The 27,366-nt window shown below is 44.6% G+C and overlaps 20 protein-coding genes across 20 annotated transcripts; 12 read left to right on the forward strand and 8 right to left on the reverse strand. All coding sequences in view use genetic code 12, as the record gives it.

Annotated features, from left to right (window-relative positions):
- Positions 1 to 425: 425 nt before the first annotated feature.
- Positions 426 to 3,275, forward strand: NAM7 (ATP-dependent RNA helicase; the record flags this gene model as incomplete). The annotated part of the gene is made up of 1 exon (XM_001481899.1): positions 426 to 3,275. One exon carries the CDS (start codon positions 426 to 428, stop codon positions 3,273 to 3,275), a length of 2,850 nt encoding a protein of 949 aa, XP_001481949.2.
- A 95-nt stretch (positions 3,276 to 3,370) lies between these two features.
- On the forward strand, positions 3,371 to 4,393 carry PGUG_05713 (uncharacterized protein; the record flags this gene model as incomplete). The annotated part of the gene is made up of 1 exon (XM_001481900.1): positions 3,371 to 4,393. The coding sequence occupies one exon, from the start codon at positions 3,371 to 3,373 to the stop codon at positions 4,391 to 4,393; it is 1,023 nt and encodes a 340-aa protein (XP_001481950.2).
- A 51-nt stretch (positions 4,394 to 4,444) lies between these two features.
- Positions 4,445 to 5,470, reverse strand: PGUG_05714 (SDR family oxidoreductase; the record flags this gene model as incomplete). The annotated part of the gene is made up of 1 exon (XM_001481901.1): positions 4,445 to 5,470. One exon carries the CDS (start codon positions 5,468 to 5,470, stop codon positions 4,445 to 4,447), a length of 1,026 nt encoding a protein of 341 aa, XP_001481951.2.
- A 163-nt stretch (positions 5,471 to 5,633) lies between these two features.
- On the reverse strand, positions 5,634 to 6,554 carry PGUG_05715 (alpha/beta fold hydrolase; the record flags this gene model as incomplete). The annotated part of the gene is made up of 1 exon (XM_001481902.1): positions 5,634 to 6,554. The coding sequence occupies one exon, from the start codon at positions 6,552 to 6,554 to the stop codon at positions 5,634 to 5,636; it is 921 nt and encodes a 306-aa protein (XP_001481952.2).
- Positions 6,555 to 6,651: 97 nt separating this feature from the next.
- PGUG_05716 (rRNA-processing protein) lies at positions 6,652 to 8,334 on the reverse strand (the record flags this gene model as incomplete). Its single annotated transcript, XM_001481903.1, has 1 exon — positions 6,652 to 8,334. The coding sequence occupies one exon, from the start codon at positions 8,332 to 8,334 to the stop codon at positions 6,652 to 6,654; it is 1,683 nt and encodes a 560-aa protein (XP_001481953.2).
- A 197-nt stretch (positions 8,335 to 8,531) lies between these two features.
- Positions 8,532 to 8,909, forward strand: PGA1 (Pga1p; the record flags this gene model as incomplete). The annotated part of the gene is made up of 1 exon (XM_001481904.1): positions 8,532 to 8,909. The coding sequence occupies one exon, from the start codon at positions 8,532 to 8,534 to the stop codon at positions 8,907 to 8,909; it is 378 nt and encodes a 125-aa protein (XP_001481954.2).
- A 153-nt stretch (positions 8,910 to 9,062) lies between these two features.
- On the forward strand, positions 9,063 to 9,686 carry EIF4E (translation initiation factor eIF4E; the record flags this gene model as incomplete). The annotated part of the gene is made up of 1 exon (XM_001481905.1): positions 9,063 to 9,686. One exon carries the CDS (start codon positions 9,063 to 9,065, stop codon positions 9,684 to 9,686), a length of 624 nt encoding a protein of 207 aa, XP_001481955.1.
- A 419-nt stretch (positions 9,687 to 10,105) lies between these two features.
- PGUG_05719 (uncharacterized protein) lies at positions 10,106 to 10,981 on the reverse strand (the record flags this gene model as incomplete). Its single annotated transcript, XM_001481906.1, has 1 exon — positions 10,106 to 10,981. One exon carries the CDS (start codon positions 10,979 to 10,981, stop codon positions 10,106 to 10,108), a length of 876 nt encoding a protein of 291 aa, XP_001481956.2.
- Positions 10,982 to 11,021: 40 nt separating this feature from the next.
- PGUG_05720 (uncharacterized protein) lies at positions 11,022 to 13,307 on the forward strand (the record flags this gene model as incomplete). The annotated part of the gene is made up of 1 exon (XM_001481907.1): positions 11,022 to 13,307. One exon carries the CDS (start codon positions 11,022 to 11,024, stop codon positions 13,305 to 13,307), a length of 2,286 nt encoding a protein of 761 aa, XP_001481957.2.
- A 12-nt stretch (positions 13,308 to 13,319) lies between these two features.
- On the reverse strand, positions 13,320 to 14,003 carry SLD5 (DNA replication protein; the record flags this gene model as incomplete). Its single annotated transcript, XM_001481908.1, has 1 exon — positions 13,320 to 14,003. The coding sequence occupies one exon, from the start codon at positions 14,001 to 14,003 to the stop codon at positions 13,320 to 13,322; it is 684 nt and encodes a 227-aa protein (XP_001481958.2).
- Positions 14,004 to 14,045: 42 nt separating this feature from the next.
- PGUG_05722 (uncharacterized protein) lies at positions 14,046 to 15,440 on the forward strand (the record flags this gene model as incomplete). Its single annotated transcript, XM_001481909.1, has 1 exon — positions 14,046 to 15,440. The coding sequence occupies one exon, from the start codon at positions 14,046 to 14,048 to the stop codon at positions 15,438 to 15,440; it is 1,395 nt and encodes a 464-aa protein (XP_001481959.2).
- Position 15,441: 1 nt separating this feature from the next.
- MCD1 (kleisin alpha) lies at positions 15,442 to 16,797 on the reverse strand (the record flags this gene model as incomplete). Its single annotated transcript, XM_001481910.1, has 1 exon — positions 15,442 to 16,797. One exon carries the CDS (start codon positions 16,795 to 16,797, stop codon positions 15,442 to 15,444), a length of 1,356 nt encoding a protein of 451 aa, XP_001481960.2.
- A 190-nt stretch (positions 16,798 to 16,987) lies between these two features.
- CTA26 (Cta26p) lies at positions 16,988 to 17,731 on the forward strand (the record flags this gene model as incomplete). The annotated part of the gene is made up of 1 exon (XM_001481911.1): positions 16,988 to 17,731. One exon carries the CDS (start codon positions 16,988 to 16,990, stop codon positions 17,729 to 17,731), a length of 744 nt encoding a protein of 247 aa, XP_001481961.2.
- A 274-nt stretch (positions 17,732 to 18,005) lies between these two features.
- ATP16 (F1F0 ATP synthase subunit delta) lies at positions 18,006 to 18,491 on the forward strand (the record flags this gene model as incomplete). Its single annotated transcript, XM_001481912.1, has 1 exon — positions 18,006 to 18,491. The coding sequence occupies one exon, from the start codon at positions 18,006 to 18,008 to the stop codon at positions 18,489 to 18,491; it is 486 nt and encodes a 161-aa protein (XP_001481962.2).
- A 153-nt stretch (positions 18,492 to 18,644) lies between these two features.
- On the forward strand, positions 18,645 to 19,967 carry XYL2 (L-iditol 2-dehydrogenase; the record flags this gene model as incomplete). The annotated part of the gene is made up of 1 exon (XM_001481913.1): positions 18,645 to 19,967. One exon carries the CDS (start codon positions 18,645 to 18,647, stop codon positions 19,965 to 19,967), a length of 1,323 nt encoding a protein of 440 aa, XP_001481963.2.
- Positions 19,968 to 20,074: 107 nt separating this feature from the next.
- Positions 20,075 to 20,539, forward strand: PGUG_05727 (mitochondrial 54S ribosomal protein mL59; the record flags this gene model as incomplete). The annotated part of the gene is made up of 1 exon (XM_001481914.1): positions 20,075 to 20,539. The coding sequence occupies one exon, from the start codon at positions 20,075 to 20,077 to the stop codon at positions 20,537 to 20,539; it is 465 nt and encodes a 154-aa protein (XP_001481964.1).
- A 263-nt stretch (positions 20,540 to 20,802) lies between these two features.
- On the reverse strand, positions 20,803 to 21,168 carry PGUG_05728 (mRNA splicing protein; the record flags this gene model as incomplete). The annotated part of the gene is made up of 1 exon (XM_001481915.1): positions 20,803 to 21,168. The coding sequence occupies one exon, from the start codon at positions 21,166 to 21,168 to the stop codon at positions 20,803 to 20,805; it is 366 nt and encodes a 121-aa protein (XP_001481965.1).
- A 231-nt stretch (positions 21,169 to 21,399) lies between these two features.
- PGUG_05729 (uncharacterized protein) lies at positions 21,400 to 22,422 on the forward strand (the record flags this gene model as incomplete). Its single annotated transcript, XM_001481916.1, has 1 exon — positions 21,400 to 22,422. One exon carries the CDS (start codon positions 21,400 to 21,402, stop codon positions 22,420 to 22,422), a length of 1,023 nt encoding a protein of 340 aa, XP_001481966.2.
- A 165-nt stretch (positions 22,423 to 22,587) lies between these two features.
- PGUG_05730 (uncharacterized protein) lies at positions 22,588 to 25,599 on the forward strand (the record flags this gene model as incomplete). The annotated part of the gene is made up of 1 exon (XM_001481917.1): positions 22,588 to 25,599. One exon carries the CDS (start codon positions 22,588 to 22,590, stop codon positions 25,597 to 25,599), a length of 3,012 nt encoding a protein of 1,003 aa, XP_001481967.2.
- On the reverse strand, positions 25,596 to 27,302 carry MAL2 (oligo-1,6-glucosidase IMA1; the record flags this gene model as incomplete). Its single annotated transcript, XM_001481918.1, has 1 exon — positions 25,596 to 27,302. One exon carries the CDS (start codon positions 27,300 to 27,302, stop codon positions 25,596 to 25,598), a length of 1,707 nt encoding a protein of 568 aa, XP_001481968.1.
- Positions 27,303 to 27,366: the final 64 nt, after the last annotated feature.

Consider the following 27,366-nt stretch of genomic DNA (forward strand, 5'->3'; position numbering starts at 1 on the left):
AAGTGCCCGCGAGACGAGTAGCGATTGCCGAGCACATACAGGAAACCCCGAGCACGCGGCTGCGCGGCGAGAGGAGAGTGAGAGGAGTTGAGTGAGGAAATGGAGTATGGATTGGGTTTAGAGAGTATTCTGAAAAAAGGAGGTATGAGAATGGAGGTATAATGAAAAAATGGAGAAGAAAGTATTGAAAGAGAGCCACAGAATGAGTATGCTTCAAAAGAAGTAGCTATTAAATAGTTAAATTGTATTGAGTAATTTTTTTGGCGAGGTGCTTAGGCAGATTTTAGTATCGGGTATCTCTACAGTCTACAGTGTCCGCTCACTTTTTAGCGGTTTGGTGCGACTTTCCACTCACTCGCGCTGCCACCTGTTGTGTGCACGACCTCGACTTCTTCATTTGAATTTTCAGTCGCAGCTTAAAAGACATGGACTTTGAAGATGACGACGATAAGCTCCTCCGCGAGTCCACAGAACAGCATAATTCGCTCCAAGAACCGTCTCACGACGAACACCCACTAACTGAACGTATTCCTCATGCTTGTGCCTATTGCGGAATTCACGCCACAAATTGTGTGGTCAAGTGTAACACTTGCAATAAATGGTTTTGCAATTCCAAGTCAGGAGACAAAGGTTCACATATTGTGTCGCACTTGATTCTCTCTCGCCATCGTATAGTCTCGTTGCACGAAGAATCAGACCTTGGGGACACCGTTCTCGAATGTTACAATTGTGGTAACAAAAACGTCTTCATCTTAGGATACGTTAGCGCAAAGCAAGAGTCTGTCGTGGTGATACTATGTCGTCTTCCTTGTGCCCAGCAGAAGGATATCAATTGGGACACAAACCAATGGCAGCCGTTGATTGAAGAAAGGCAATTTTTACCATGGATCGCTGGAAACCCGGAGGAACATGATCAAATCGAAGCAATTCCGATCACCCACGCTCAAATATCAAAGCTTGAAGCTCAGTGGAGGCTCAACCGCGATGCTACGATCGAGGATATTGACCAGAAAGGTGAAGAAGAGGAAGAAGTGCTTCCTATTTTGATGCGCTACAACGATGCATTCCAGTACCAGCGTGCATTTGGTCCACTTTTGCACTTGGAAGCAGAGTATGATAAAGGCATGAAGGAGTCCCAGGCTCTCGAACACATAACCATTCGCTGGGCGATGGGGCTTAACAAGAGACATCTTGCCTCGTTCATTCTTTCCACCTTCGAAACCTCATCTTTAAAGGTGGCTGTGGGCGATGAGATCATTCTCCATTACAACGGCGGTGACCGCGAGCCATGGCAAGGTTCAGGATTTATTGTGAGGTTGCCCAATGCCTATCACAATGAATTTACTCTCGAACTCAACCCACAGAAAAATGCTCCTCCAACTCATCTCACTACTAATTTCACCGCCGAATTTGTATGGAAAGGAACCTCTTACAACCGGATGCAACATGCCCTCAAATCTTTTGCTGTGGACGAAAAGTCTGTTTCTGGCTATATCTACCATCGCATATTAGGACATAATGTCGAACCGGTGGAGTTTTCGTTTAATTTACCGGAAAAGCTATCAATACCAAACTTGACGGCATTGAACGAATCACAGGAAAATGCGGTTAGAACCGTGTTACAGCGACCACTCTCGTTGATTCAAGGTCCTCCAGGAACCGGCAAAACGTTCACATCGGCAACAATAATCTACCATCTTCGAAACATGATCAACAAAAAACCATCAGGAAAGAAATCCTCAAAGAGCAAAAAGAAGCAAACAGCAGAGAAGATTTTGGTTTGTGCACCATCAAATGTGGCTGTAGACCACCTCGCTGAAAAGATTGCAAACCTCGGTGTAAAGGTGATGAGACTTACTGCCAAATCTCGGGAAGATGCAGAGAGTCTGGTATCGCACTTGTCATTGCACAACTTGATAGTTCAAACCAACAAACGTCTTCAGAAACTTCAAGATAAAAAAAATGCCGAGGGAGAGTTACTGGCGAAGGAAGCTGTGGAATTCCACAAGTTGACCAGAAAGGCAGAAAAATCGGTTATGGAAGATTGTGAAGTTATCTGCTCCACATGCGTAGGAGCAGGAGATCATAGATTGGACTCGATGGTTTTCCGAGCCGTATTAATCGATGAAAGCACCCAGGCTTCAGAACCAGAAATCATGATCCCGATAGTGAAGGGTGCGAAGCAGGTTATACTTGTTGGAGATCACCAGCAATTGGGCCCAGTTATTCTTCACAAAAAAGCAGGCGATGCTGGATTGAAACAGTCGCTTTTTGAAAGACTTGTGGTGTTGGGACATGTACCCATTCGTCTTGAAGTGCAATATAGAATGCACCCATGTCTTTCTGAATTTCCATCAAATATGTTCTACGAAGGCTCATTGCAAAACGGAGTTTCAAGCGAAAGCAGAACATTTAAAAACGAAACTTTCCCATGGCCAGTTTTGGATTTCCCTATGATGTTCTGGGCCAATTATGGTCGGGAAGAGATTTCGGCGAGCGGATATTCGTATCTTAATAGAGTCGAGGCGATGAATGTGGAGAAAATCATTACAAGATTGTTCAAGCAAGGCGTAAAAGCCGAGCAGATTGGCGTGGTGACACCCTACGAGGGCCAGCGAGCATATATTCTTCAACATATGCTGTTAACTGGTTCTTTGGTGGATAAAAGAGAGCAGTATTCCGAAGTTGAAGTTGCCAGTGTCGATGCATTTCAAGGTAGGGAGAAAGACTATATTATCTTGAGTTGTGTTAGAGCCAATGAAACCCACGGAATCGGATTTTTAAGTGATTCTCGACGCTTAAATGTTGCACTCACCCGAGCTAAGTATGGGTTGGTCATCGTTGGTAACCCAAGGTGCTTGTCCAAGAACAAGCTCTGGAACCACCTTCTTATTCATTTCAGAGAAAAGGGATGTCTTGTTGAAGGACCATTGGATAACCTTCAACTTTCAATGGTGCAATTGAGACAGACTCCAGCAAGTATAATGCCCATGCAAACGAGAAACTTTATGGACGACGACACCGCCAGTGTGATGTCGTATGTTGCTGCACCAAGACAAGACCACAGCAACGAGGAAGCTCAATGGCCTCGTTTGCGCAAGGAACAAAATGGCAATGATAACGTTTATGGATCAGTTTCGCACCCATTGTCATCCAACCATTATTCCAGAATACAAGATTCGCCGCCAGTGTATGACAACGAGCGAAACTCTACACTTGAGCAAGACTTGAAGAGCTTAACCAATGCTTTTGTTTCTGGTTTTTCTTTTGACTAAAAACACTACATAATATTCCTGTAATATACTATGTCGGATTTTCGCGACACAAACTGCGACAACTACCCCATACTTTTGTAGCAGCATTCAAAGCTATGAAACTGGCTCATAGCACCCACGCCGGTTCGGGCTCTGTTTCCCGGGTTTCCAAACCAGAAACGGTCAAAGGTTTGAGAAAATTGACCTTTCAGCATCGAGAAAGTGTCGTTAATAAAAAATCTGAAACCACTGATAATAATTCTGGTAATAATTCTTTCATTGGAACCAACCTAAAAGCCCAGAAAGTCATTGAGGAGCTCGATGCCTTCAACAGAACGCTCAGCAAAACGAAACTTAATGGGAATGATATTCAATTGATACTTTACTTGATTGTACAAATCAAGCCGTTCAAATACGTAGGAGATCGTTCGGTGAGCCAGACATATAAATGGGAATTGGTGCAACGAAAGTATGTGGAAATTAAGACCAAAGAGTATCAGAGACAAACCAAGGTAGTGGCTCCTACAGTACGGACGTTACAGCGACAATTGGCTTCTGCTATAAAGAGAGCATCAGTAAGAATGAAGAACAAAGAAAATTCAATTGACAATATCACTCAAGTTCTCTGTCAAATCACCCGAGATACAAGTGTCGAGGAGCTAGAAAATGCTACTTTTCAGCTCAATATATTCAGCGAGAACCTCAAAGCAGGAAGAGAGGTTCCTGTGGAATCTTTGGTTTCCAGCGAAGAATTCGAGATTGTTTCAGAACTGGTTTTTAGTCTTCCAAGATTGTCGCTGATGTCCAGTCTGACCTCCCAAGACAAGATAGTACCCACCTTCCACGAAAGTAAGCGACTACTCGAAACTACTCGAAATCAGGTGGAAAGTGCTCTCAAGGCTGAAGACCCAAAGTCACTAAAATCACTACTAAAAACGATAGAAAGACTAACCAGCGAATGCGAGCAAACGAGCTTGACGGAGAACGAAAGAATCATGAAACAAACCCGACTTTTCGTGGAACAAAAATTGGAAGAATGCACAAAAACCATTGAGCTGTCCATGAGAGAATTGGTCGAACAGCAACAGAAAAATAAGGCATTAATGGAAAGAGTAATTGCCCACATAGGTCTGGAGTAATAGGTCTGAGTACTTATTGAGCCTCTTGTCAATTCAGCTTCTGCTCTATTTCTAATTTCTAAGATCCTCCAAGTCGTTGTACTTTAAAAGTTGCAGAACAGAGTCATAGACATCGTCTTCAAGACTGATGAACTTGAATCCCAAAATCTTCTTTGTTTTCGAATTGTCCACAATAAGGTCACTGAGCCCTTCATGGGCCCTTTCAGGTTCACCTACTGCAAGACTGTCACGGAGTTCAGGGAATTTTTCACGTACAATGTTCAAAATCATTTGGAAGGTAAATCGATGCTCGGTCAAAAGCAACCTTTTTCCTTGAATTTCGTCGGTTTGGGCAGCAACTATATGTGCCTTGGCTACATCTCGCACATCAATAAAGCCTCCTTTGAACTCCTTGACGGTATCTCCTGGCTTGAAAGAAAGAACAGACTTGAGCAAATCCGAAGAAAATCCCAACTCACCTTTCACTGTTTCATCGAAAGCCTGAGGACCAAAAACATAGGTAGGGTTAACTACCGAAAGGGTAAACTGGGGCTTCTCTTTCTCCACAAATTCCCACGCAGCCTTCTCAGCAAACGTCTTTGAACCAGCATAGGCAGCCAGCTCATTGCTGAGAGCCTGTTCCCAGGTAATTGGGTTCCAGCTTTCCTCAGTAATAACCGTACCTTTAGGAGGAGTTTCCAACGTATTTCCCACAGCAGCATAGGAAGATGTGAGCCCAACCCTCTTGACGTTGTGACCGTGTTTCTGAATTGCTCTCAACCCATTTTTTGTGCCTTCAATGGCAGGAAGCAAGAAATCCTTCTCGGGGTCCTTTCCTCCAAACAGCACTGGTGATGCGGTATGAAGAAATATCGAAGTCTCTGGATGCTTCTCCAATGCCTCGTCAAATGCATTTGGAGCTGTCAAGTCTGGAACAATCTCAAGATGAAGCTTATCATTGTTGAATAGTTTCAGCAATTTATCGGCCTTTTGTTGCGATCTGACAGTTCCCACGACCGTGAAATTTTCAGCAAGCAATTGCTTCACAATGTGCTGAGCAATGAAGCCGGTGGCTCCAGACACAAAAGCGGTGGTCATAATGATTTGGATTCGAGGGTGGGTAGCTCTATATATACAGTAGACCGCTTATTCAAACTATCGTTGAGTGGCTCCATGGTAAATGCAGGACATTTATTAATTCAAGCTGTCATAAATATGGGATCCCGGTGTACATGCAGGACAAAATGTGGGGCAAGATTTTTCAGGTGTGGTTTTTCAACCAATCGACAATTGCCTCGCCCACCTTATGGGGATCTTCACGATGAAGAAAATGGCCCAAACCTGCCATGGTCTGAACCTTGACATTGGGATTTCCCGCCAACTTGTTTCTTTGAATATCTAGTAACTGGCTCGACATGCACCCGTCAACTTCTCCACCGAGAATCAAAGTGGGAACTTTTTCGAAATCCACCAACCATTTTCTGTCCTGGATATTGAGCACACGGAACAAGCACCGATAGTAGGCAGTAGCAGCATCGAGAACTTCAGGTTGAGCCAAAGTTTCATGAACAGGTCCTATATCATCCTCGGTGAATTTCCAAGTGGGCGACCAGTAACGCCAGAGTTGGTCGAGATAGTCGCCGTGGAACTTGGGTCCGTAAAGAAACCGGTATTGCATGGTGAAAAAGTAACTCGACAAGTAGAGCTGCTGGGGACATTTTACAGCGAGTTCCCATGGTTTGATGTTGGACATGAGAGGAATAGCCAAAGTCACCATCGATGTCAAGAGCTCAGGAAACATGGTGGCGGTTTTGTATGCGGCAATTGCACCCCAATCGTGGCCCACAAGGTGTACAGGAACTCCTTGTAAGTCTCCTAGTTGTTCAATCCAGGCCTTGACGTCCTTGGCAAGATCCGAGGTTCGATAATCCGTGTCTTTTCCTACACTTGAAGGCTCGTACCCACGCAAAGCTGGTGCCAACAAAAGCGCCAGAGGAAATGTCTCGGCAAGAATTGGCCAAACACCGTTATAGGAGGTATTATTATCGGGGAAGCCATGAATCAAGATGATCACTTTCAGCCAAGGACGACTTTGACGTCTTGCGAACACTTGCTGATGTTTGTGGGAGCTGATAGCGGAGAACTCACGCCCGTCGTGATGGAGCTTGATAGAATAAGTCATGATGACGAGATGAAAAATGAAAAACCATGTGAATATGAACTATGGGGTAGCGGCATTGTGCAGGAACCAGTATTAGAACATTGTGCAGAATACTTGGCTAACTGAAAATCAGAATTGAGTCTTCAGGAGCAGTTTCTGGTGCGGCTTCATCGTCCTCCTCCTCCTCATTCATGTTCACCTTCTGGCCCAAAAGCGACGCAAAAAATTCGTCAATCTGGTCGTCGTTCCAGGCCCATCCTCCTCGAGGCGCATCGAAATTTGCAATCGGGTCCTGTACATGATACCGAAGCTTACGGCCCTTAGAGGCTCTAGTATCGACCTGGTTTTTGAGCTTGGCGGATCTCAGAGCAAGAGCAACGTTGAGACCAGATGTTGGGTTAGAAGTTTGTATTTTTTTATCAACCAAATCGTTCAACAAAATTCTGTAGAAATCACCATCGTCGAAAATTTGGTTCATTTCCCCACGAGATCTCGTTTTAGGAACTTCAGAGTCATCATTGGTTTCTGATTCCGGTTCTTCTTCATAGCCTAAAGGCGTGATTTGACTTCGGTTGATTTTCGTACGCTTGATCAATCTTTCTTTGTCCAATAAATGATTTGCAACTTGCTGTTCCGCTGACTGATTGATGGCCTTGAACTTACTGTCATTTAAAGCCCGCGAGCCAGACGAGTTCTGGATCTTATTGGACCACTTGTTCAACACCACTTCTCTGTATTTGGCAAGAATAGCATCTTGCTTGGTAGAAGCTTTGACGTACTCGTCCAATTTGCGTTTCTTGGGATTTTTCACTTTTTCCGTTGATATTTGGTCCTGTTTCACAAGCTTGGTCCGGAGAGTGAGAATGCTATCGAGGAGACTGTAACAAGCATTTTCTGCCATTTTATACTTGGAAGACGAATACTCAAATTCAGGAAGGTTTTTGCTGGGAAGAGTGTTCGAGTTTGTCAATGATTTCTGGATTTTCATGCGTACTTCGATGATGGAATCAAAGAGCCTTTGCTGTTTATCAATCGAGTAGCCTTTAAGAGCGTCAGAAGTGGTCGATTGAGACAATCTTTGGATGACATGCTTACGCTCGGTGGCTAGAAGTGCAGCAATATTGGCAGAATCGCGTCCAGAATTCTGGTTGGTTTCTGATCCAGTATCCTCCAGATCCTCTTCACTTTCACTAGCCTCCAGCTCGTTCTCACTACCATTTTCACTTTCACTACCATTTTCCTCTTCAATGCCATCAATTTCGTTTTCGATTTCTTCACTATCGTCTTCATTTTCCTCTTCATTTTCCTCTTCACTATCCTCTTCACTTTCCTCCTCACTATCGCTGTTTTCCAACTGCTCCCGAGACACTACACTTCCCTTATACTTTCCGTTCATAGGAGCTGCATTTCTGAGTTTAGACCGCGCAGTAGGAACGTAATGCTCACGAGCCTCCTGGACATCTTCCGACTCTGAACCTGAACCAGAGTCAGATCCGAACTCGTGGAACTCGTTGTTTTCAATGTCAAAGTCCTCTGGGGCGTCTAGGTCCCCCAACTTCTCTCCTAACGTCCTAGCCATGTCGATGAGATGAGATGAGATGAGATTCGTGAATTTTCGCGGTGCGAAATATATGCGAAAATGAGAAAGACAAGATGGGGTAAAGAAATAAGAGAGTTGGCTCGAACTATAGGTGGCGATCACAAATATGTTGAAGTCGAGTAGGTATAAAGCAAATTTGGCCGTTTGAGTCAACCAGCTGAAATTGTTTGTGCCTGCATATAAACGTACAAACACAAACATTTTGCAGCTTATAACCACCCAGAACCAACTCCAATACCACCCAAATCCAAAGGATCACGCTAGCGCCAATTTTAGGAGATTCTGGCCCACCAACTATTCCCTTACCAACTCTTTGTTCTCACTTGTGTTCGCAACCCACCCGTGCACCATGGCTGTGTTGCGCGATATCAACATTTCTCTTTCTACAATCCACCATCATGTATTTCCATCGCTTTCTAGCCATTTTGACGCTCGTTTCCACCATATACGCTCTCGCAGACCAGAATAATGGACAGAACGACCAGGGTAAAACGCTTACAAAGACGACTGTTTGGGTGACCAAAACAGCAAATGGAAAACTCACAACACTGCCGCTGGTTTACCAGCAATCTTTTAAAACAACCTACACAGAAGCCGGTAATAGTGATGTCAAGTCGGGCGGCGTAGGACTAGGCTCCCAGACCGGAAATGTTGGCGAAGTCCGTAGCTATGAGCGCACCACTATTCTGAATACCAACGCGGGTAACGAAATAACACCTAATATTTACTCAGGATTTGCTGGAGCATTGTTGGCGTTGGTGGCTGCGGTTGTATAGTCTTACTGGTTGAGACTAGTAGTTTTGGTGGAGAAATATCAGCCATTGGTAGTATGTAGAGTATGAAATATACACGGGGCCCGCGCGGAACGCGTGCCTGGATTTACCCAGCCCTCCGCACCGAATTTTTTCTCATTTGTGCTCAAGTCACCAATGTCGGAAGAATTAAGTAAACAGACAGAATCGTTGTCGTTGGACAAGGAAACCGTATTGACTAACAAGTCGGAGTTCACCGCCAAGCACCCCTTGAACAACAAGTGGACTTTATGGTACACAAAGCCCCAGGTCAACAAAAGTGAAAACTGGCACGATTTGTTGAAACCCGTCATCACATTTTCGTCCGTAGAAGAGTTCTGGGGCATCTATAATTCGATTCCTCCAGCTAACCAGCTCCCCTTGAAGTCCGATTACCATTTGTTTAAGGAGGGAATCAAGCCTGAATGGGAAGATGAACAAAATGCCAAAGGAGGAAAATGGCAATATTCATTTTCTAACAAGATTGGACCAGCTATCAATGATTTGTGGTTGCGTGGATTATTGTCGGTGATTGGTGAGACCATTGAAGATGAAGAAGACGAAGTAAATGGAATTGTTTTGAACGTAAGAAGACAAGCAATCAGAATTGGAGTGTGGACCAAAGACTGTGACAATGCCAAGTTACGAACGGTTGGCGAGCGGTTGAAGAAGGTTTTGAAGTTGTCAGACGACCAGAAGATCGATTTCATGTCGCACGACGATTCTGGAAAGAAGGGGGCCGAGCCTCAGTTAGTGTTGTAGATGCAATAAAGAGTAGGACGATGCGGTGTAGACAAAGAAAGAGACAAGAGATTGAAAAGGAAAAAGAGGACAAAAACAAGAAGAACTGAAATGTATGAGGAGGATTTATAAATTACTAAGAGTGAAACTTGGACTGCCTTGGTATACTTTGATCACACGACATTAACTTCTCAATAACTTTTCTCATCTTTTCGGCCATTACAACCTTTACACTTTAGTCATTTACTACAGTTTTCATTACTTTCCTTCCATTAACACACTGTTTCATTACTTCCATTCAACAAACTGTTTCGTTACTTTCCATTCATTTAGTAAATTTCATTTGTCCTCTTCTTCTTTCATTTAACCCTCTCCTTCTTTCATTTAACCCTCTCCTTCTTTCATTTAATCCTCTTCCTTTATTCCCAGCCTCTCCATTTTTATCCTATGCGCTCCAAAAACTCCTCAATGTGGTCCCAGTATCCCGCCTGAATCACAGTGTCGTTATGCAGCGAATCAAACTTGTACATCAGTTTGTTATCACTTCTTAGTAAAGAGAAAATCCGGTCCATATGAGGCGGGGGGACGATTTCGTCGTTGCGGGCACTAAGCAAGAGCGCTGGGACTGATGCGGGAATCTTGGGCACTAGCTTTTCCAGGTCCCATTTCTGGTGAACAAAGTTGGCGAATATCTTGAGAAAGGGAAAAATATGAGGCACAGTTTTTCGGATAGACAAGAATGTGTTTTCCAAAATCATCCCAGAGATATAGTAGCCGTAGCGGGATGCAATATAGATGGCCACAGCACCACCAAGCGAACGTCCGTAGAGAACGATATGCGACGAACTGTACTGAGAATCACTACGCAAATAATCCACCACTCTATCGGCGTCTAGTTTGAGACCCACTTCCGACGGCTTTCCAGTAGACTTGCCGTAGCCTCGGTAAGAGTAAATGAACACATTGCAGTTCAAATTTTTGTAGAACATGGCTACAAGTGGAAGCGCATGGCCAATATTTCCAGCATTTGGCGAGAGCATCACCACGGTTTTGTTTGTGTAGTCACGCTGGTTGCGGTCATGTTTGAGCAGATAACAGTGAAGAGTTTCGCCATCTTTGGTTTTCAAATGAAGTGTTTCAAAATCCATATCGTATTCATCTGGAGTAGCACAATGTCCATGGCCATCATTGAGAGATGCTGGGTAGATGAGACTGCTCTGGTAGGTGTAGAGACCATAGAGCACCAACGCACCAACCGCCAAACCCACCTGGGCCATAGTTTTAAAGACGGTGGTGATTCTCACGATTAGTTTCATCAACAAAACTTTCGCGCGAAATTTGACTGTGAATTTGGTTATGCTTCGCTACCACTGCGAGCGGGAAACCCTGTGTCTTTCCCAACTCAATTTTGGTGTCCAGGGGGGAAACCACCATGTTGTACTAGGCGGCAAGAACACCCTTAAACTTCTTGTGTTGTCTCAAGACCAGCGCCAGATACTAAGAGATATCAACTTATTGGACTCTCGGTCCAAGCTTAACAACATAAATACCATAAAAACAAACGAAAACAAAATTGCTTGTGGACTCACCTCGGGCAGTATAGCCCTCTACGGTACCAGAAACAACGGCAAAACGTATCCTTTACAACGACTAAATGATCATAAAAGATGTATCAACAGCCTTGATTTCCCAGATACAAACCTGTTGATCTCGGGTTCTCAAGACGGTACCATAAAACTCTGGGATCTCCGTCTGCCTGCTGGTCATGCTTCGGTCACCCTTGTTTCCGGTCCTCATGCCGATCCCGTACGTGCTTGCCAACATTCACCACATGCTCCAGCTCGCAATAAATTGACAATTCTTTCGGTTCACGATTCAGGAACTCTCCACAAATATGACCTCAGAATGTCCAACCAGCCGTGTCGCCGCTGGAACTTCCACACGGGACCAGCACTCTCGCTTAGCATCCACCCAACTGCCGAATATGTGCTCACAGGAAGTCGAGATCACAAGATTTGTGTTTGCAGTTACAACGAAACTTCCACCATGCCTGAAGTCACCGTGAATACTTTTGGACCAGTGATGAAGGTGCGGTGGAGCCCTTATGAATCGGACGCCGATTTTAACACCCCAGACCTCTACCGCTATGATTTTGCATGCTCCTACCTTAACGAGGTACCCACTATTGCCGTATACAATCTCCGCCGAAAATTTATTGCAAGAGAACTCGTTTCTACATCTTCCGATCGTCCGTTCCAAAACTTTTTGTGGGCGCAAAACCCAGAAGGACGCCGTAAACTTTGGACCATTACAAAGTCCAACTTGTTCATGGCCCATGACCTCGACGACTCTGCCAATGTTTCCAAGCCTTTAGAGCAAATGCCGTCCACGGCTGTATCGTTGTCAGCCAACAATCTCTCGTTTGTATCCAATTCCAAGCTGGATTTCGAGGCTCCAGACGTCCACACATCACCTTCAGTCCATCCCGTCACCCTTCCTATCCACGATAACCACTCGGTTGTTGCTGAAAATTACCTTTATAATGTTCCAGACGGTTTTGACATCCCCACCGTTTGCGAGTTCAATTCCAACGTTGCACAGAATGCCGGTCGTCTTCGAGACGCTCACACTTGGCGCATCATTGGTGCTGGGTTTGGCATCGAAACCTCGTATGTGGAACCCGAGCCCGTGGACCCGGTAGCAGACGAGTCGCAGTCTTCAGAATCAGAATTGAACTTTGGTAATTCTTCGCTGACACTGACTACTCATTATGGAGGTCTGCTGGGTCGCAGCCGCAGTGATCTTGGAATCCTGAAAAGCACGTCGCTGAGCAATCTTATCGACCTTATAAAACAGCATCGAAACAGTTCGATGTCGCTCTCTGAAAGTCCGGCAAAACGAGAAAGTTTCACCAAAAATATCCGCCCACTTTCTGAGAGCTTTGCATCGGAAACAACCGACCCCCCGTCACTCCGAAAGCAGTCGTCAATGCCGCTCATCGCAAACGACCCAGATACAAAATTACCACTCCGCCGAGCGTCTTCGGTGAGACCGCTTTCCACCGTTGAAGAATCGCAGCTTTCCAAAGTGCTCTCCAATCTTCCGTTGCAAAATCGCCTGGAACCATGGCAATCAAAACTGCTTGTTACGGCGGCACTAGACTACTCGACATCCCAGGGAGATCTCGTGCTTGCGTGTGCGTTAACCCTTTTATTCTACGACCGCTACAAATACCTGAAAGGGTTCGAGCCGTGGGCTTGTAAAGAACGCATCGCTCAGTACATCGACGTTCTTCACCAGTGGAGGCTCTTTTCCGTGGCCCTGGCGGTGATCAATCTGGTGCCTAAAGACTTGGAGGAACTAAGAGCTTTGAAGGAAGTGGACCTCAGATTTTTCTGTTGTTTCTGTGACAAAGTCATACTCAATGAAAATAAGAACAAACACGATTTTGGATACTGGTACTGTGACCTGTGCTCAAGGCAACAACCAAACTGCGTTTATTGTCACGAGCCGTGTCATGGCTTAAATGTGGTTCGAAGTCTCAAATGCGGCCATCGGGGCCACTTTGGCTGCTTGAAACAATGGTTCGTGGAAGAGGGAAATAGCGAGTGTCCCGGTGGATGTGTCATGCAATTGGAGTAGTTTTGAAAAAATTCATATCAAATCAATATCTCCCAGTTGGATGTACCGCTCAATCAAGCTGTAGCGAACAACGTAGATTCCACCCGCTACCAATTCAAAATCTTCTTCCAGCGTGGAAACAGTTAGATCTCGTCCTCCTATGCGTACAAACACAAGCTCATTAGTATCTGGGGCCGTAATCATTGACTGTCCTCCACTGGTATCATCCAACAAGGTGAGAAACTCGGGCATTTTTTTCAAAAAACTATTATTGTAAAGTTTCGTCAAAATCTTGAAATGGCTCCGCAAGTACTCGAGCTCGGCCTGGGATAGTATTTTGTTGTCGGCATCCAGAGTCAAATTGATGTAATACAAATTATAATCGTCGAGTTTGGCGAGTCGAGCTCGAAGATATACTCGTACAAGAAAGTTGAGTCTTTCGATATCTGTCTCGATTATCATTAGTTGGAGCTTGAAGTCACCGCTTACAAGCCCCAGGTCGGCATTGGAGTCGCCGTACTCGTGGCAATCCAATAAATATTGTTGTTGGTTCTCGATCTGAGTCAAAGTTTCTTGCATTAATTCATGTTCATATGGTAAGATTTCCGGAGCCATTCTTTCATTAAGCATTGCCTGGGTGAGACGGGCACTTATATTGGCCTTGGCGGGCTTGGCACTGCTAGCCTCAAAGTCTCGAAGAATATCATCAACCTCCATACTAAAGAAGATGAAGAAGCGCGCGCGCTTGTCTTTTTCAGTATGGACAGGCACCAATTATTGGAGCAAAAAAGACAGCGACTTGAAGAGCTACGGAGTCGGAAAAAAGCTGAAAATGACCACAAGCCTGCGAAAAACGATTTTGCTATCCAAAAAGACTGGGAAGTGCCTCCAGTGGTCACTTTAAAGGAGCGTATAACCATCGATAAGGCTGTACAAATCGGACCAGAAAATGAAAAGAAAGAAGAAAGTGAGAAAAAAGATGAAGAACAAGGTGAAGAGATAAAACTGGACGTTTCTGGGAACATTAATGTTGGACCTTCTCCCCTCCATGACTGGACCATAATCAATGCCACACTCCGAGACGCCATTCGTGATCTTGGCAAACTATCCATCCCCCAGCCTCCTCGAGACTACATCAGTACTCCAAAAACAATGTCAACTCCTACAAATAAACTTCAAAAATTGTCAACTTCTTTTCATGGAACCCCAACTGCGATGGCTAAATCCTCCATAAATGGCCTTCTAGCTGTTGCTTACTCTTGCAAGGCAGTCGTTTACAGCATAGAGCCTCAATTGTTTCCTGAGTATTACTTGGAAAGCGTGTCGCCAATAACCGCTATACTATTTGATTCTGAATCTCCGTCTCGAATAATAGGTGGTTTGAAATCCGGTTCTGTCGTTGTATGGGATTTGAATAACCAAATATCAAAAACGGTGTCATATCTACCATCTATACGATCTCCAATGTTCCCAATTGCTCCCAGCATCAAACATAAGCATACTTTTTTGCATCACAAGTCAGCTATATGCGGTCTCGTTCACCGCCATGGCTCTGAATTTGCCTCGATTTCTCACGACGGGGTGGTCAATGCATGGTCGAGTCATATATTGGCGGCTCCACACCGAGATTCAATTCAACTAAATAACCCTGTTCAAAAAGTGTTTCCTCGAAATGGCCTAAAATCGTCTGATGCTTTCATCAACGACTGGGTGATTTTACATGAAAATGGAACTGTAATTCTCAACGATACCAAGTTCCAAGACTCCAGCTCGTGTCGAATGACTGACGCTTTCATTTCCAATAACTTATTTATCGCATCTGGTCTCGATTGGACCATCCATATATGGCATTTAAACCTGGGAAAAATCTTCAAGGTGGTCAATTCAGATATTTTAATCTACTCCATGAGTCAGAGACCGGAATACCAGCACCAATTCATAGCCATTGGAGTTTCAATTACAGGTGAGATTATTCTTCAACTATGGGACCTAGACGAGTCCAAACCAATACTTCAAATGTTGGTCGATAAAGACGAAGATTTGCCCCGGTTACCCACTTTTCAAACGTCAGAATTGCAGGTTCTCTTCATGACCGAAAAGGATATAGTTGTGGGAAGTAAGAACTTGTGTCTATGGCGTTTATATAATGTCTAATTTACAAAAACTTGGTGTATATGCTCTCTTTCTTGGTGATTGTCAAGTCTGAGTTGACAGAAATGCAGTTGTTAGTAGCAAGCACCAAAACCTCAAAGAAACATTTACTCGCTTCTCGGCGCTTGTTGATCTTATTTTCTTCCTTCATTCCAAGTGGTTTTTGAGATTTCATATCCTCATGGACAACATCGGAAAACTCTACAGTGTCCTTTTCATCAAATTTTTCTCTCAAAAGATTTGCAATTTGCATCGACGATTGGGCATTGCTAGATATGGGTTCTTGTGGGAACTCTATCTCAGGAAGCGATAAGTCCAAGTCCAAATTACCAAACTCAAAGTTAGGCTCCTCCTCTTCCTGCTGCTCTTTATGCTGTTCCTCTTGCATGGCAAGCTCCTCGCAAACCTCTTGCAATTGAGAGTCAAGAGCAAAACGCCGGCGCTTATTCGTAGAGAGCTCTTGAATTAAGTTAAGCTTGTCCTGCTCCGATAAATGGAAGTCGAAAGAGTGGACGGTGAGGTCACGTAATCGGAGCTGCAGCAACCGCTTCAATTCATGTATCGAGATTCCTCGTTCCAATTCTTGTGGAGAATCGATGACTAGTTTCCTCTTGAGCTTTCTTTGGTTCTTTGGAGCACGTTGGACTGGAGTTTTAGGAGGCGGTACCTCTTCATGAATCGATTCTGCGTCCAAAGTCTGTAAAGGTTCACCTATATCAAAGTTGAGGTCATCGTGCAAGTCCATGAGCGACATATCTCCTGCCGCATTGACGCCAGGCGCGTTTCTACCCATTTCGATCGACTGATCCAAATTAAAATCCAATTCCAAATCGACATCGTTATTATCGGGTTCATGAATGTCTGCATTTCTTCCATATTCTATAGATGTGTCCATTGTATCATCGGGTAATGCCAGATTGAGGTTGCGGAAGAGAGTTGTGGGCACTTCGTCATCGAGTCGTAAGTCTTCTTGGTACAACAAGTTGAGGTCAGTAACCTGATCCTGAAGCGTTATGGACGAGATGTTGGTGATAACTTGGTTTTGTGGAGCTGCCGTGACTTGAATCGCATCGGAAGACACGCCGGTGGCGTAACGGAACGAATTTTTGAGTTTAAACAAGATATCATTGACATCATCAAGCAAGTATTTCGTCTTTCTGGAGTAGATACGCACAATTCCAAGCAATAATTGGCCAGATAAACGAAGGTTGATGGTCCCTGGGGTTTCATTGTGTGTTATTAATGACGAAGAATGGACAATATTTGCAGATAAAAGTTGGTGTTTTGTGAGTTTTTTATCGTAGTTTGCTGCCAACCATACGGGAGCCAATGGGCTCTGGCGAGAAACAATGTCAGTCATGAGTGCTTTAGTCTAAGTTTCCACACGAAATTTGGTAAAAATTTGGAAAATAGTTGCGGTTTAGCTGGGTTCTAAAGACTCTTTGTACAAACCGCGTCGCGTAAACATTGATGGTGTTGTTCCTGCATGCACTCTAGGTGCTTCTAGTCAAAAGTGCGACATCGGTGCACCTGCTTCTCCACTCTTTCTGATGAACTTGGAGGAAAAGCTACGCCTGTCTCTCGACGATGTTCTCTGTACTTCTGGATACATATTTGAGATCATAGGCAACAACAGAAAGCAGAGCAATCTTTTGACTGGAACAAACAATCTGTTAATTACTCCTGCTGTTACAAACTCACTTGCTCGGAGTCTAGCCAAATTCGATGAGGTTCTAGATGATACCATATCCAAGTTCAATGACACTCGATGGTGTGTGGAGCAGATAGTGGAGAATAAGCAGCGGCAGAAGGAACAAAAAGCGAGAGAAGAAGAGGAGCGGAAACGACTAGATGATGAAAAACGGAAGGAAGACGAACGGAAACAAGAAGAAAAAGTGAAGCAAGAGAAACAACGCCAAGAAGATGAACGTAGGCTGCGTGAGAGCCAGATTGAAGTTGGGGGAGGTCGGAATGTCGGCGGCACGGAAAGCCAGGGTGTTTCACCGGTGTTTGATTTCAACTTTAATGAGCTTCCAGAAGAACCAAGTAATGAAAACAAAGCGCAAGATATTCCCGACCCGGCAGACATTCTTCAGAGTATACAGTACGGCGAAGGGCAGAAGAAGGACGCTATGGATCTCGACATGAATAATATATTGGGTAATGACGAGCTGCTACTTGGTGGCTTGAATATGGACTTTTTGGACCCGGGACTTGACCAGCCCCAGCAAGATGCAAATGATGATGACTTTGACGTCGACAGTTTCTTGAACCAGTTTGCGGGCGGAGCATAGAAATCGGAAACCATTTCACAGCCATTTGCATCGGTATGTATTTCGTCACGTGACCTATCCCATTTACTAGTCCATTTCACAAATGATGGTCACCACCTCACATTCAGCCCACTCCTACTCTCATCACCCCATACCATCCACACCAGCCTTATAATCTCCACTCGATCTCACGCCATACTAGTCTTTCATCACGTTGTGTGTACTGCACACAGCCTATCCAATCACAGTGTGCGCGCACACGGAAACCGGAATTTTCATTTCGACAATCATCACCATGTTCAGACAATCCATTCGTCAAGTGGCCAGACAGTCGTCCAACATTGTCAGAAGAGGCTATGCCACCGAGACTACTACTGGCTCGGATGCCTTGAAGTTGTCGTTGGCTTTGCCTCATCAAACTTTGTATTCGGAGTCAGAAGTGCAACAGGTGAATCTTCCATCCATCAATGGAGATTTGGGTATTTTGGCTAACCATATTCCAATTGTGGAGCAGTTGAGACCAGGATTGTTGGAGATCATTTCCAAGGGTGGAGAGACAGAACAATACTTTGTTAGTGGAGGTATTGCTACTGTGCAACCTGGTAACAAATTGACCATCAGTGCTATTGAGGCATTCAAGCCCGATCAATTCGATGCTCTGGCTGTCAAGCAATTGATTGCCGACGCCCAGAAGAGAGCTGGATCATCAGACGAAGTGGTTGTTGCCGAAGCTAACATTGAGCTTGAAGTGTTGGAGGCATTGCAGGGTGTAGCAAAGTAGCATAATGAACAGATAAGTGGATGCTGTAGGAAAGGATACTGAAGACAAAGTAAGAGCAGAATCAGCAGTTGCAATACTCTGTAACTGCTGTAGAGTCAGCAGTGCAATGGGAACTCTGTACTTGCCGTAGTAATAGCTGTAGGAACTCTGTTCATGTCTTGTAATTTTACTTCAAGCAACAAGTTCTTTAATTTCAATTCTTTGTTACCATTCCTCTATACCTCTTCCCGCCTCTCCTCCACCTCTTCCTCCACAGGTTCTCTCGGAACCTTAATCGGGCCCGGCTCCATCTCCATATTCGGAAGAATAACCGGATTTTTTCAGTGCGATTGTGGGGCAATTGCGGTATATAAAGTGGGGGTTCTTCATCCAACTTTCTTCACCATTATGACTCCCAACCCATCTTTAGTGCTCAACAAGGTCAATGACATTACCTTCGAGACCCTCGAAGCTCCTACGCTTCTGGAACCCAATGAGGTGATGGTCGAGGTGAAAAAAACCGGTATTTGTGGAAGTGATATCCACTACTATTCCCATGGAAAAATCGGCGATTTTGTTCTTACCCAGCCAATGGTTTTGGGTCACGAGTCCGCAGGTGTGGTTACGGCGGTGGGCCTGAACGTGAAGTCGTTGAAGGTTGGAGATAGGGTGGCTATTGAGCCCGGAGTGCCTTCGCGGTTTTCCGAAGAGTACAAAAGTGGGCACTATCAATTGTGTCCCAACATTGTATTTGCGGCAACTCCAGACCCCAAGCACGGGTCTCCTAGTCCTCCTGGTACCCTCTGTAAGTATTACAAGTCGCCAGAAGATTTTCTTGTGAAACTTCCAGACTGCGTTTCCTTGGAGTTGGGTGCGATGGTTGAACCACTTAGTGTCGGTGTCCATGGGTGTAAACAGGCCAAAGTCACGTTTGGCGACGTGGTAGTGGTCTTTGGAGGAGGTCCGGTTGGTCTTTTGGCGGCAGCAGCTGCAACCAAGTTTGGTGCTGCCAAAGTCATGGTGGTCGACGTCATTGACGACAAGTTAAAAATGGCTTTGGAAGTTGGTGTGGCCACCCATACGTTCAATTCCAAGTCTGGAGGTGCTGACGAGCTTGTCAAGGAGCTTGGCGAACACCCAGATGTTGTAATTGAGTGTACCGGTGCTGAAGTGTGTATCAATTTGGGCATTGAGAGCTTGAAAATGGGTGGTCGTTTTGCTCAAGTAGGCAATGCCACTCGTCCCGTGAGCTTCCCAATCGTTGCATTTTCGTCGCGTGAGTTGACTTTGTACGGCTCGTTCCGTTACGGATACAATGACTACAAAACCAGTGTTGCAATCTTGGAACACAACTACCGTAATGGTCGTGAAAACGCAGCCATAGACTTTGAAAAGTTGATCACCCATCGATTCAAGTTTGAGGATGCAAAGAAGGCATACGACTACATTCGTGACGGAAACGTGGCAGTAAAAGTTATTATAGATGGTCCCGAGTAAGTAGTATAAGATGTTTTCGCACCCATTTTCTTCAGGCTGCTGAATTTTTTTTCCTGCACGTGGACCACTGAAAAATCTCAACTCGATTTTTGGTTCACTTCACCATCATGTCGAAGGACGCTTTCAAGCATCTTCCCCAGAAGTTGCACAACTTTTTCGTCCGGTATCCGCCCCGGCCATTTGCACAGTATTCCTCCAGCCCCTCAACGTTGGATAAACCTGAAATGAACCCTTTTTTACCAAATAAAAATGCACAAACCGGAAGATGGCACGGACCAAAATACTCTTTGAGGCGATCGGCAGACTTGTACAAGATGGCATACAAGTTCGGTATAGCAGACTTGCTTCCTCCTATTCCCCACAAGCGATTCTACGCCGATAAATACGAAAACAAGAACTGGATGAGAGGAGTGCTCTTCCAGAAGAAGCATAAATGGGAAAGACAGTTGCCTGAAAAACTTGCCCAGCGGGCTGAGGCCATTGAGAAAATGGACGATATTATTGTTGAGGCAAGACCTACGTATAAGAAGCAGTTGAAGAAGAGGGAACAGAAGAAGAGAACCTGGTGGTGATGTAAATAGAAGAAAATGTAGAACAATAGTTTACTACAGAATGGAAATAACCCAATTATAAGCTCCTATTACGCTTATCGTGATATCATAGATTTCTGATACCCATCTCGTTACTGTAAAGTATATTCGTTAGTTTTCAACGTCTCCTCTGCTATACCTGAAAAATTTAGTATTACCTCTACCACTCACCTTCTCCTTACGTTACCTCTTCACTTTACCACTTTTCTTCCTCATCTCTTTGCTTTTTCATCTCTTCTCAATTCTTACAAATTGCGTCTTCTTCCCCTCGTTGCCGCTTTGAATGGCCTCCTGGGCTCAGCCTCTATATCTTTATTTCCTGGTCCAGCACCCTGTCCCTTGATCTTAACCTGACTCTTGCTCAAAACGCTTTCTATATTCAAGTCATCTGGCAAGATAATTTGTCGTATTTGGTTTCCTCTAATATTCATGAATTGAAGAAGCTGAGGATCCTGGTGTGGTTGTACAAGCTTGATGTTCTTCAAGGAAAGGTTCATGGACGGTGTGCAAGACAAGAGAGTGCCACTAACACTGGTGCCATTTTTAAGCTCGACGGTGATGGGCTGACCCGTTGAAGAGGGCATGTTCATCAAAAAACGAACCAACTTCATTGTTTGTAGAGTGGATAAAGATGGATTATGGTTTGTAGCTGAGTAGATCTTGTTGTTTGGAGTCCTTTGAGTGGTGGTTTGCGATGGTTTTTGCTTGGCTTTAGGGTGATTGCTCGGCTTCTTTCTTGGCTCAGTTTCGCGATAATTTTCAATTTTCAGTCAAATTTCTGAACTTTAATAAAGTGCGAACTCGAAACACTCACATCTTACCCCTTCAATTCTTCTCACATTATGGCATACTCCATTGCTGACAATGTTCGAAACATACCTCCTGTGACCCGTTTCTTCACCATAAGCTCAATCCTTTGCTGTTTTGTCATCGCGTTGGGAAGAGGCAGTGGCGTGTTCGTTTTGAACAACTCGATCATTTTTGCCATCTTGGCCAATCTTCGCATAGCCATTCATTCCCATAAACTCACATACATTGTGGCAGCGGTGGCACAGACCATCTTCCAATGTTACAGGTTTTTGACCACTTTTTTGACCCCATCTGGAATGTTCACTGATAGTCCATATCTGGCCCTTTTGGACATATACGGGTTCTACACATTTGCATGCGATTTAGAGTCATCTCTGGGTAAGTTTAAGGGCAATTTCCCTGATTGCTTGTGGTTTACATTGATCACAGGAACCATGATTGTCATCAGCACTTTCACATTTGAACTATTCTATCCTGCTCACCATTCGTTCCATCACCTGATGATGCTTTCTTGTGTCACCTACTTGTGGTCACGGTACCTGAAGAACGCAACCATCAACTTCATGGGCCTTGTACCCATCAAAGGCTACTTTTTACCGCTTTTCAACTTGTTTCTCAAGCTCCTTTTTGAAGGTGGAGGAGCCGTTGTTAACTCCATCATCGGCATTTTGGGTGGCTATTTGTACCAGTGCATCCAGTCAGATACGTTGCCACTATACAACCTCTTGCCTGGCGCTTATTCGAAATTTGTCACTGGAAACCGTGGAGGTCATAGAGTAGGAATGAGTGAACAAGCTCATATTCAAAGTACAGGAGGATACCAATCAGACTACATAGAAGATTCTGTCTACGATAAGGGTTACCTCAAGGCTCCACTTTGGCTTTACAAACTACTCAAATACCCTTCCAACAATACCAAGTCGTGGACAGCATTTACCGGTCCAAAGAACCCATCCTCAATAGCGGTTCCCGCAACCACAGGTTCAAGAAGTAGCGGAATGTTTTCCTCCGACGGCCCTGCATTCCGAGGCAAGGGCTACCGCTTGGGAGACTGAAGAATCAAAAATCTAAAGAATCAAAGAATCTAAAGAATCTTGCACATATGTTAAGGGCTATTTTAATGGCCTAACGGCTACGGCCCAATGTCATGTCCTGCATAATACATAGCCATCTATCCGTAGATTATAATTAGTTCACGGTATTGTTTATTACAAGTTCCCATGCCCGACGACACCGAGCCAGCACCGGAAGACGTGCGAGAGTCGCGCCAGGGCAGTTCCGTTCAATCTCCCTCGGTGCGCTCGGGTTCCAATACAAGGTTGAAAAAACTTCGTTCTAGACCCCATCTTCGGAAGCGTCAATCGCTTCAGTCCAGTAAAAAATTGGTGTTTTCTGTTGACGATGCCATCAATGATGCGGTGGAAGAGGACACCGATACACTCACGAAGGCTGACCGTGAGTACTTGGAGGGTTATAGTGATGCCTTGAGGTCGTTTTATATCAAAAAACGTGGTGGTCAACAACAGCATTCAGGCTACTTTCCGCCGGTTTCGGAAAGCCATGGCGACGATGAAGCTACTAATATGTCGCTGCCTGAGGCTGGTCGTCAAGAGAGATCTCCAGAGGCTGCTCAAACCGAGATTCTTAACAAGTTGAGGTCCGCCGAACAGGAGCTCGCCATGATAGATTCTGTGGGTCGGGACAATGACGAAATCAACGACGATACCGGAATCACATACGACGATGACGATGGTGAGTCTATGGTATCCAATTCATCGGGAGCATCTTCGTCGACGGTGGGTTCGTTAGACCTCAAAAAGAGACAGGATGCCATTAATTCCACTCATCCGTTCGGTATCAAGATCTGGAAACCATCATTGTACAAGAAAAAACGTTCTGTGGCTACAAGGGCCGAAGAAGATATTCATCAACCGCATAAACCCATCATCAATTGGGGTGTTCATTTGACCAACTTTATATGGTCCATGACGTTTGGCTTGTTGTTATACTTGGTATGTGTTCTTGGCGGCATCATTGTATTTGTTCTCTCATTCTTCGCCATTCACAGACAACTGCGTGGATACGTCAAGCTTCTTTTCAGCTTGGGACGCTACTTGTTCTCTCCGTTTGGAAAGTTCGTGCTTCTCAACAAAGATAGTAATTATATTGACGAGGACGAATTGGACGGAAGATCCATTTCAGAATTTCATCGCTGGCGTGAACAGGAAGAGGGCCGTCTTTTCTTTGCCCCACCACGACGGTTAACCAATTCCCATGAGCGACGCCCATTGTTGAAAGACCATAAAGGCAGACCACTCGGCGATGCTTATTCATCGTTGGAGGGGACGTCGCAATCTCAACAGGAGAACAACGAGGCAGTGGATACTGCAGATCATGCAAACGAGGGCGATGATGAAAGAGCTGAACTTGACATTAAAGTGCGTTTCTTTGGACGTGGAAGTTGGTCTTCGGGTCGGTTTGTATTCTATCTTTTCTTCTATGGAATATTGCAGCCTGCTATTTGGGTGATTGGAGCGATTTGCTGGTTATTTGTCTTCACTATCCCAATGTTCAATCTTGCTGGTATCTTGTGTGATCATTTGAGACGTCATCCTCTTGCACTCCATTTTGAGTCAGAAAAGGAATACTACCGCAAATCTAGTGCCGATACAACGAAGAGGGGCCGTCAGCTGATTATACTCAGTACCTACAGGTGCTGTGGGTTACATTATTACAAGTTCACCATTGACGGAACCAATGTCTTTTTCATCAATCTAATTGCCTTGGTGATATTTGTCATTGTCGATTATTTCATCCTTTTCGAACAGTTTGGTTGGAAATCATGGATCACAGACTCTTCGGTAATTTTTTGCATGTGTTTGCTTGCTATTATTCCTTTGGCCTACTTTATTGGTCAAGCCGTTGCATCTATTTCGGCGCAATCTTCCATGGGTGTGGGTGCGGTGATCAATGCTTTTTTCTCCACGGTGGTAGAGATTTTTTTATACTGCGTTGCGCTCAATCAAAAGAAGGGAAAGCTTGTGGAAGGCTCAATGATAGGTTCCATTTTGGGTGGTGTTTTACTTCTTCCTGGTCTCTCGATGTGTGGTGGTGCTCTTAAACGTAAGACACAAAGATACAATCCTCGCTCGGCTGGCGTTTCTTCTACCATGTTGCTTTACGCTATGGTTATAATGTTTGCACCTTCGCTATTCTATCAGATTTATGGCGCCTACGAAATCCGTTGCAGAAGCTGTGATCTCACCAAGTTTGAAGACGATTGTACCCAGTGTCGTTTTATTCAGCCTTCGTTCTCACTCGACTCACTTTACTATTCCATCATTGAACCGTTCTCACTCACCGTGGCAGTGGCACTTTTTTTGGCCTACGTTTGCGGTTTGTTCTTCACCTTAAGAACCCATGCATCTCTCATCTGGGCTACAAACTCACATGAACAACAAGCCATGAACAAGAGAGACGAAAACTATCTCAGAACTCCCAGCGTTATCAGTCTCAACAACCAACCCAAAGGGAAACAAAAATTGCCGGAGGGAGTTTCATCAGTCCAGAGTCCTTCAGTACGGAAACCCGCAAAACCACCACTTCCTTCACCACAAGTTGATGTACCTCGGAAACGGCACAGTCAACCAACAAATAGAGAAGTCGATGTTGAAGAGGAAGAAGGTGGTGGCCACGATGCTCCAAATTGGTCCCGAAACAAGTCCACTGTGATATTGTTAGGTGCCACATTACTCTACGCTGTGATTGCTGAGATCTTGGTCGACACAGTTGACGCGGTATTGGTGAATTTTTCAATAGACCCCAAGTTTCTTGGACTCACAGTGTTCGCTTTGGTGCCCAATACAACCGAGTTTCTCAATGCCATCTCGTTTGCTGTTGGTGGTAACGTTGCCCTTTCAATGGAGATTGGTAGTGCGTACGCCTTGCAAGTTGTGTTGATTCAAATTCCAAGTCTTGTGCTCTTTTCAGTGTACCGAGGATTTGACGATGTGAATCTGATTTTCTCGTTGGTTTTTCCTAGATGGGACATTATTGCAACGTTGATTTCTATCTATCTCTTCACCTATATTTATGCAGAGGGCAAATCCAACTACTTCAAGGGAGTTATCTTAATATTGATCTACGTGGTGGTGATGATTGGATTCTGGTTTAATGGTATGATCGAAAGTTTGGATGATGGATACACTGGTGGCCCGCCATCTATACTCTAATTGGCAATATACACCCGTCCCTCGTATGGTCCCAAAGTAGCCTCGTCAAAGGAGTCAGCATTGGTGTACAACAACTTGAGCTTACCGTCAACTGGTTGTTCGTATGGCACATTTTCGGCGGTGAAGTTGGTGACAACCACAGCTTTTTGCGAACCCTTTTCCTTTGTGAATGTGAAAGTCTTCTGGTTATCGATATCCTTGACATTAAATGAACCGTAGATGAAAAGATCTTTGAATTCTTTTCTGTATTCCAAAGCTTTTTTCCAAAATGAGAACAACGAATTGGGGTCGTTGACTTGGGATGCAACATTGATTTCCTTATAGTTATCATTAACTCTGGTCCAAGGCTTGCCAGTAGAAAAGCCAGCGTACTCGGAGTCGTCCCATTGAACAGGAGACCGGGCATGGTCTCTCGCTACCAAATTAATGGTTTTCATCAATTTGTCCATTTTGGCCTTATCGTTACCAAACTTTTCCTTGTACAACTTGTAGTAGTTGATAGTGTTGATATCAAGATACTCATCAATAGACCAATCAGCAGGTAAATTAGTCATACCAATTTCTTGACCCTGGTAGATGAACAAGGTTCCACTCATGGAAGCCATCAAAAGAGCTAAAAGTTTACCAGATTTGACTCTAAACTTTGGAGAATCGTTTGCAAATCTAGTAATGGCTCTAGGTTGATCGTGGTTTTCTGTAAACACAGTTGACCAGGCATCGGTGCCTTCAATGAATTCACTTTGACTGATAAAGGCCTTCTTGAAATCCACAAGAGTGAACCCTTTATAGTCGAACCTATCGGCTGGATTCGAACCAAGATCAACCACGTCAAACAAGAACATCATGTTCATTTCCTTGCGAGCTTCTCCAACGTATTTGAGCGATTCTTCACGAGGAGAATGGCCCACTTCACCCACTGTCATGGCATCGTATTTGGAGGTAATCTTTGCAAACATCTCCTTGTGGAACTCGTGAATTCTGGGTCCGTTCTGATGGTACAACTTACAAGGCTGGTGTTCAAAATCAGGAATGACAATTGGAGCATCTGGGAACGTTTGAACCTTGGAGTACATTCCGGCGGTGTCGATTCTAAAACCATCGATACCTCTATCGAACCAGAATTGCACCGCAGACTTGTAGATGGCATTTCTGCATTCCTCGTTTTCCCAGTTCAAGTCTGGTTGGGTTTTGGCGAAAAGGTGCAAATAGTATTCTCCGGTAGTTTCGTCGTATTCCCAAGCGCTGCCTGAGAAGTAAGAGCCCCAATTGTTAGGAGGTTTTCTGTTCCCATCTTTGTCATAAACTGGCTTCTTCCAGATGTACCAGTCCCGCTTGGGATTATCCAAAGAAGAACGGGACTCCTTAAACCAGTCGTGTTCAGTGGAAGTATGGTTGATAACCAAATCCAAAATCAACTTCATTCCACGATCATGAGCACCTTTGATCAACTTGTCCATATCCTCCAAAGTTCCATACTTTGGGTACACCTTCTCATAGTCAGAAATATCGTACCCCATATCGTCTTGGGGAGAGTCGTACATAGGCGAAAGCCAAATTACATCGGTTCCGAGCGACTTGACGTAGTCCAATTCGGAAACGATTCCAGGGATGTCACCGACTCCATCTCCATTAGAATCTTTGTAGGATGCGGGCCAGATCTGGTAAACTGTTGCGTCTTTCCACCACTTGTATGTAACGGTCATTTTGGATTCAATTGAAGCGTAAAGGTGGAATATTTATAGCGTGAGATTTTACGAGCGACATTTT

This window comes from Meyerozyma guilliermondii, genomic scaffold (assembly GCF_000149425.1).
Source record: "Meyerozyma guilliermondii ATCC 6260 scaffold_8 genomic scaffold, whole genome shotgun sequence".
NCBI classification, from domain to species: domain Eukaryota; kingdom Fungi; phylum Ascomycota; class Pichiomycetes; order Serinales; family Debaryomycetaceae; genus Meyerozyma; species Meyerozyma guilliermondii.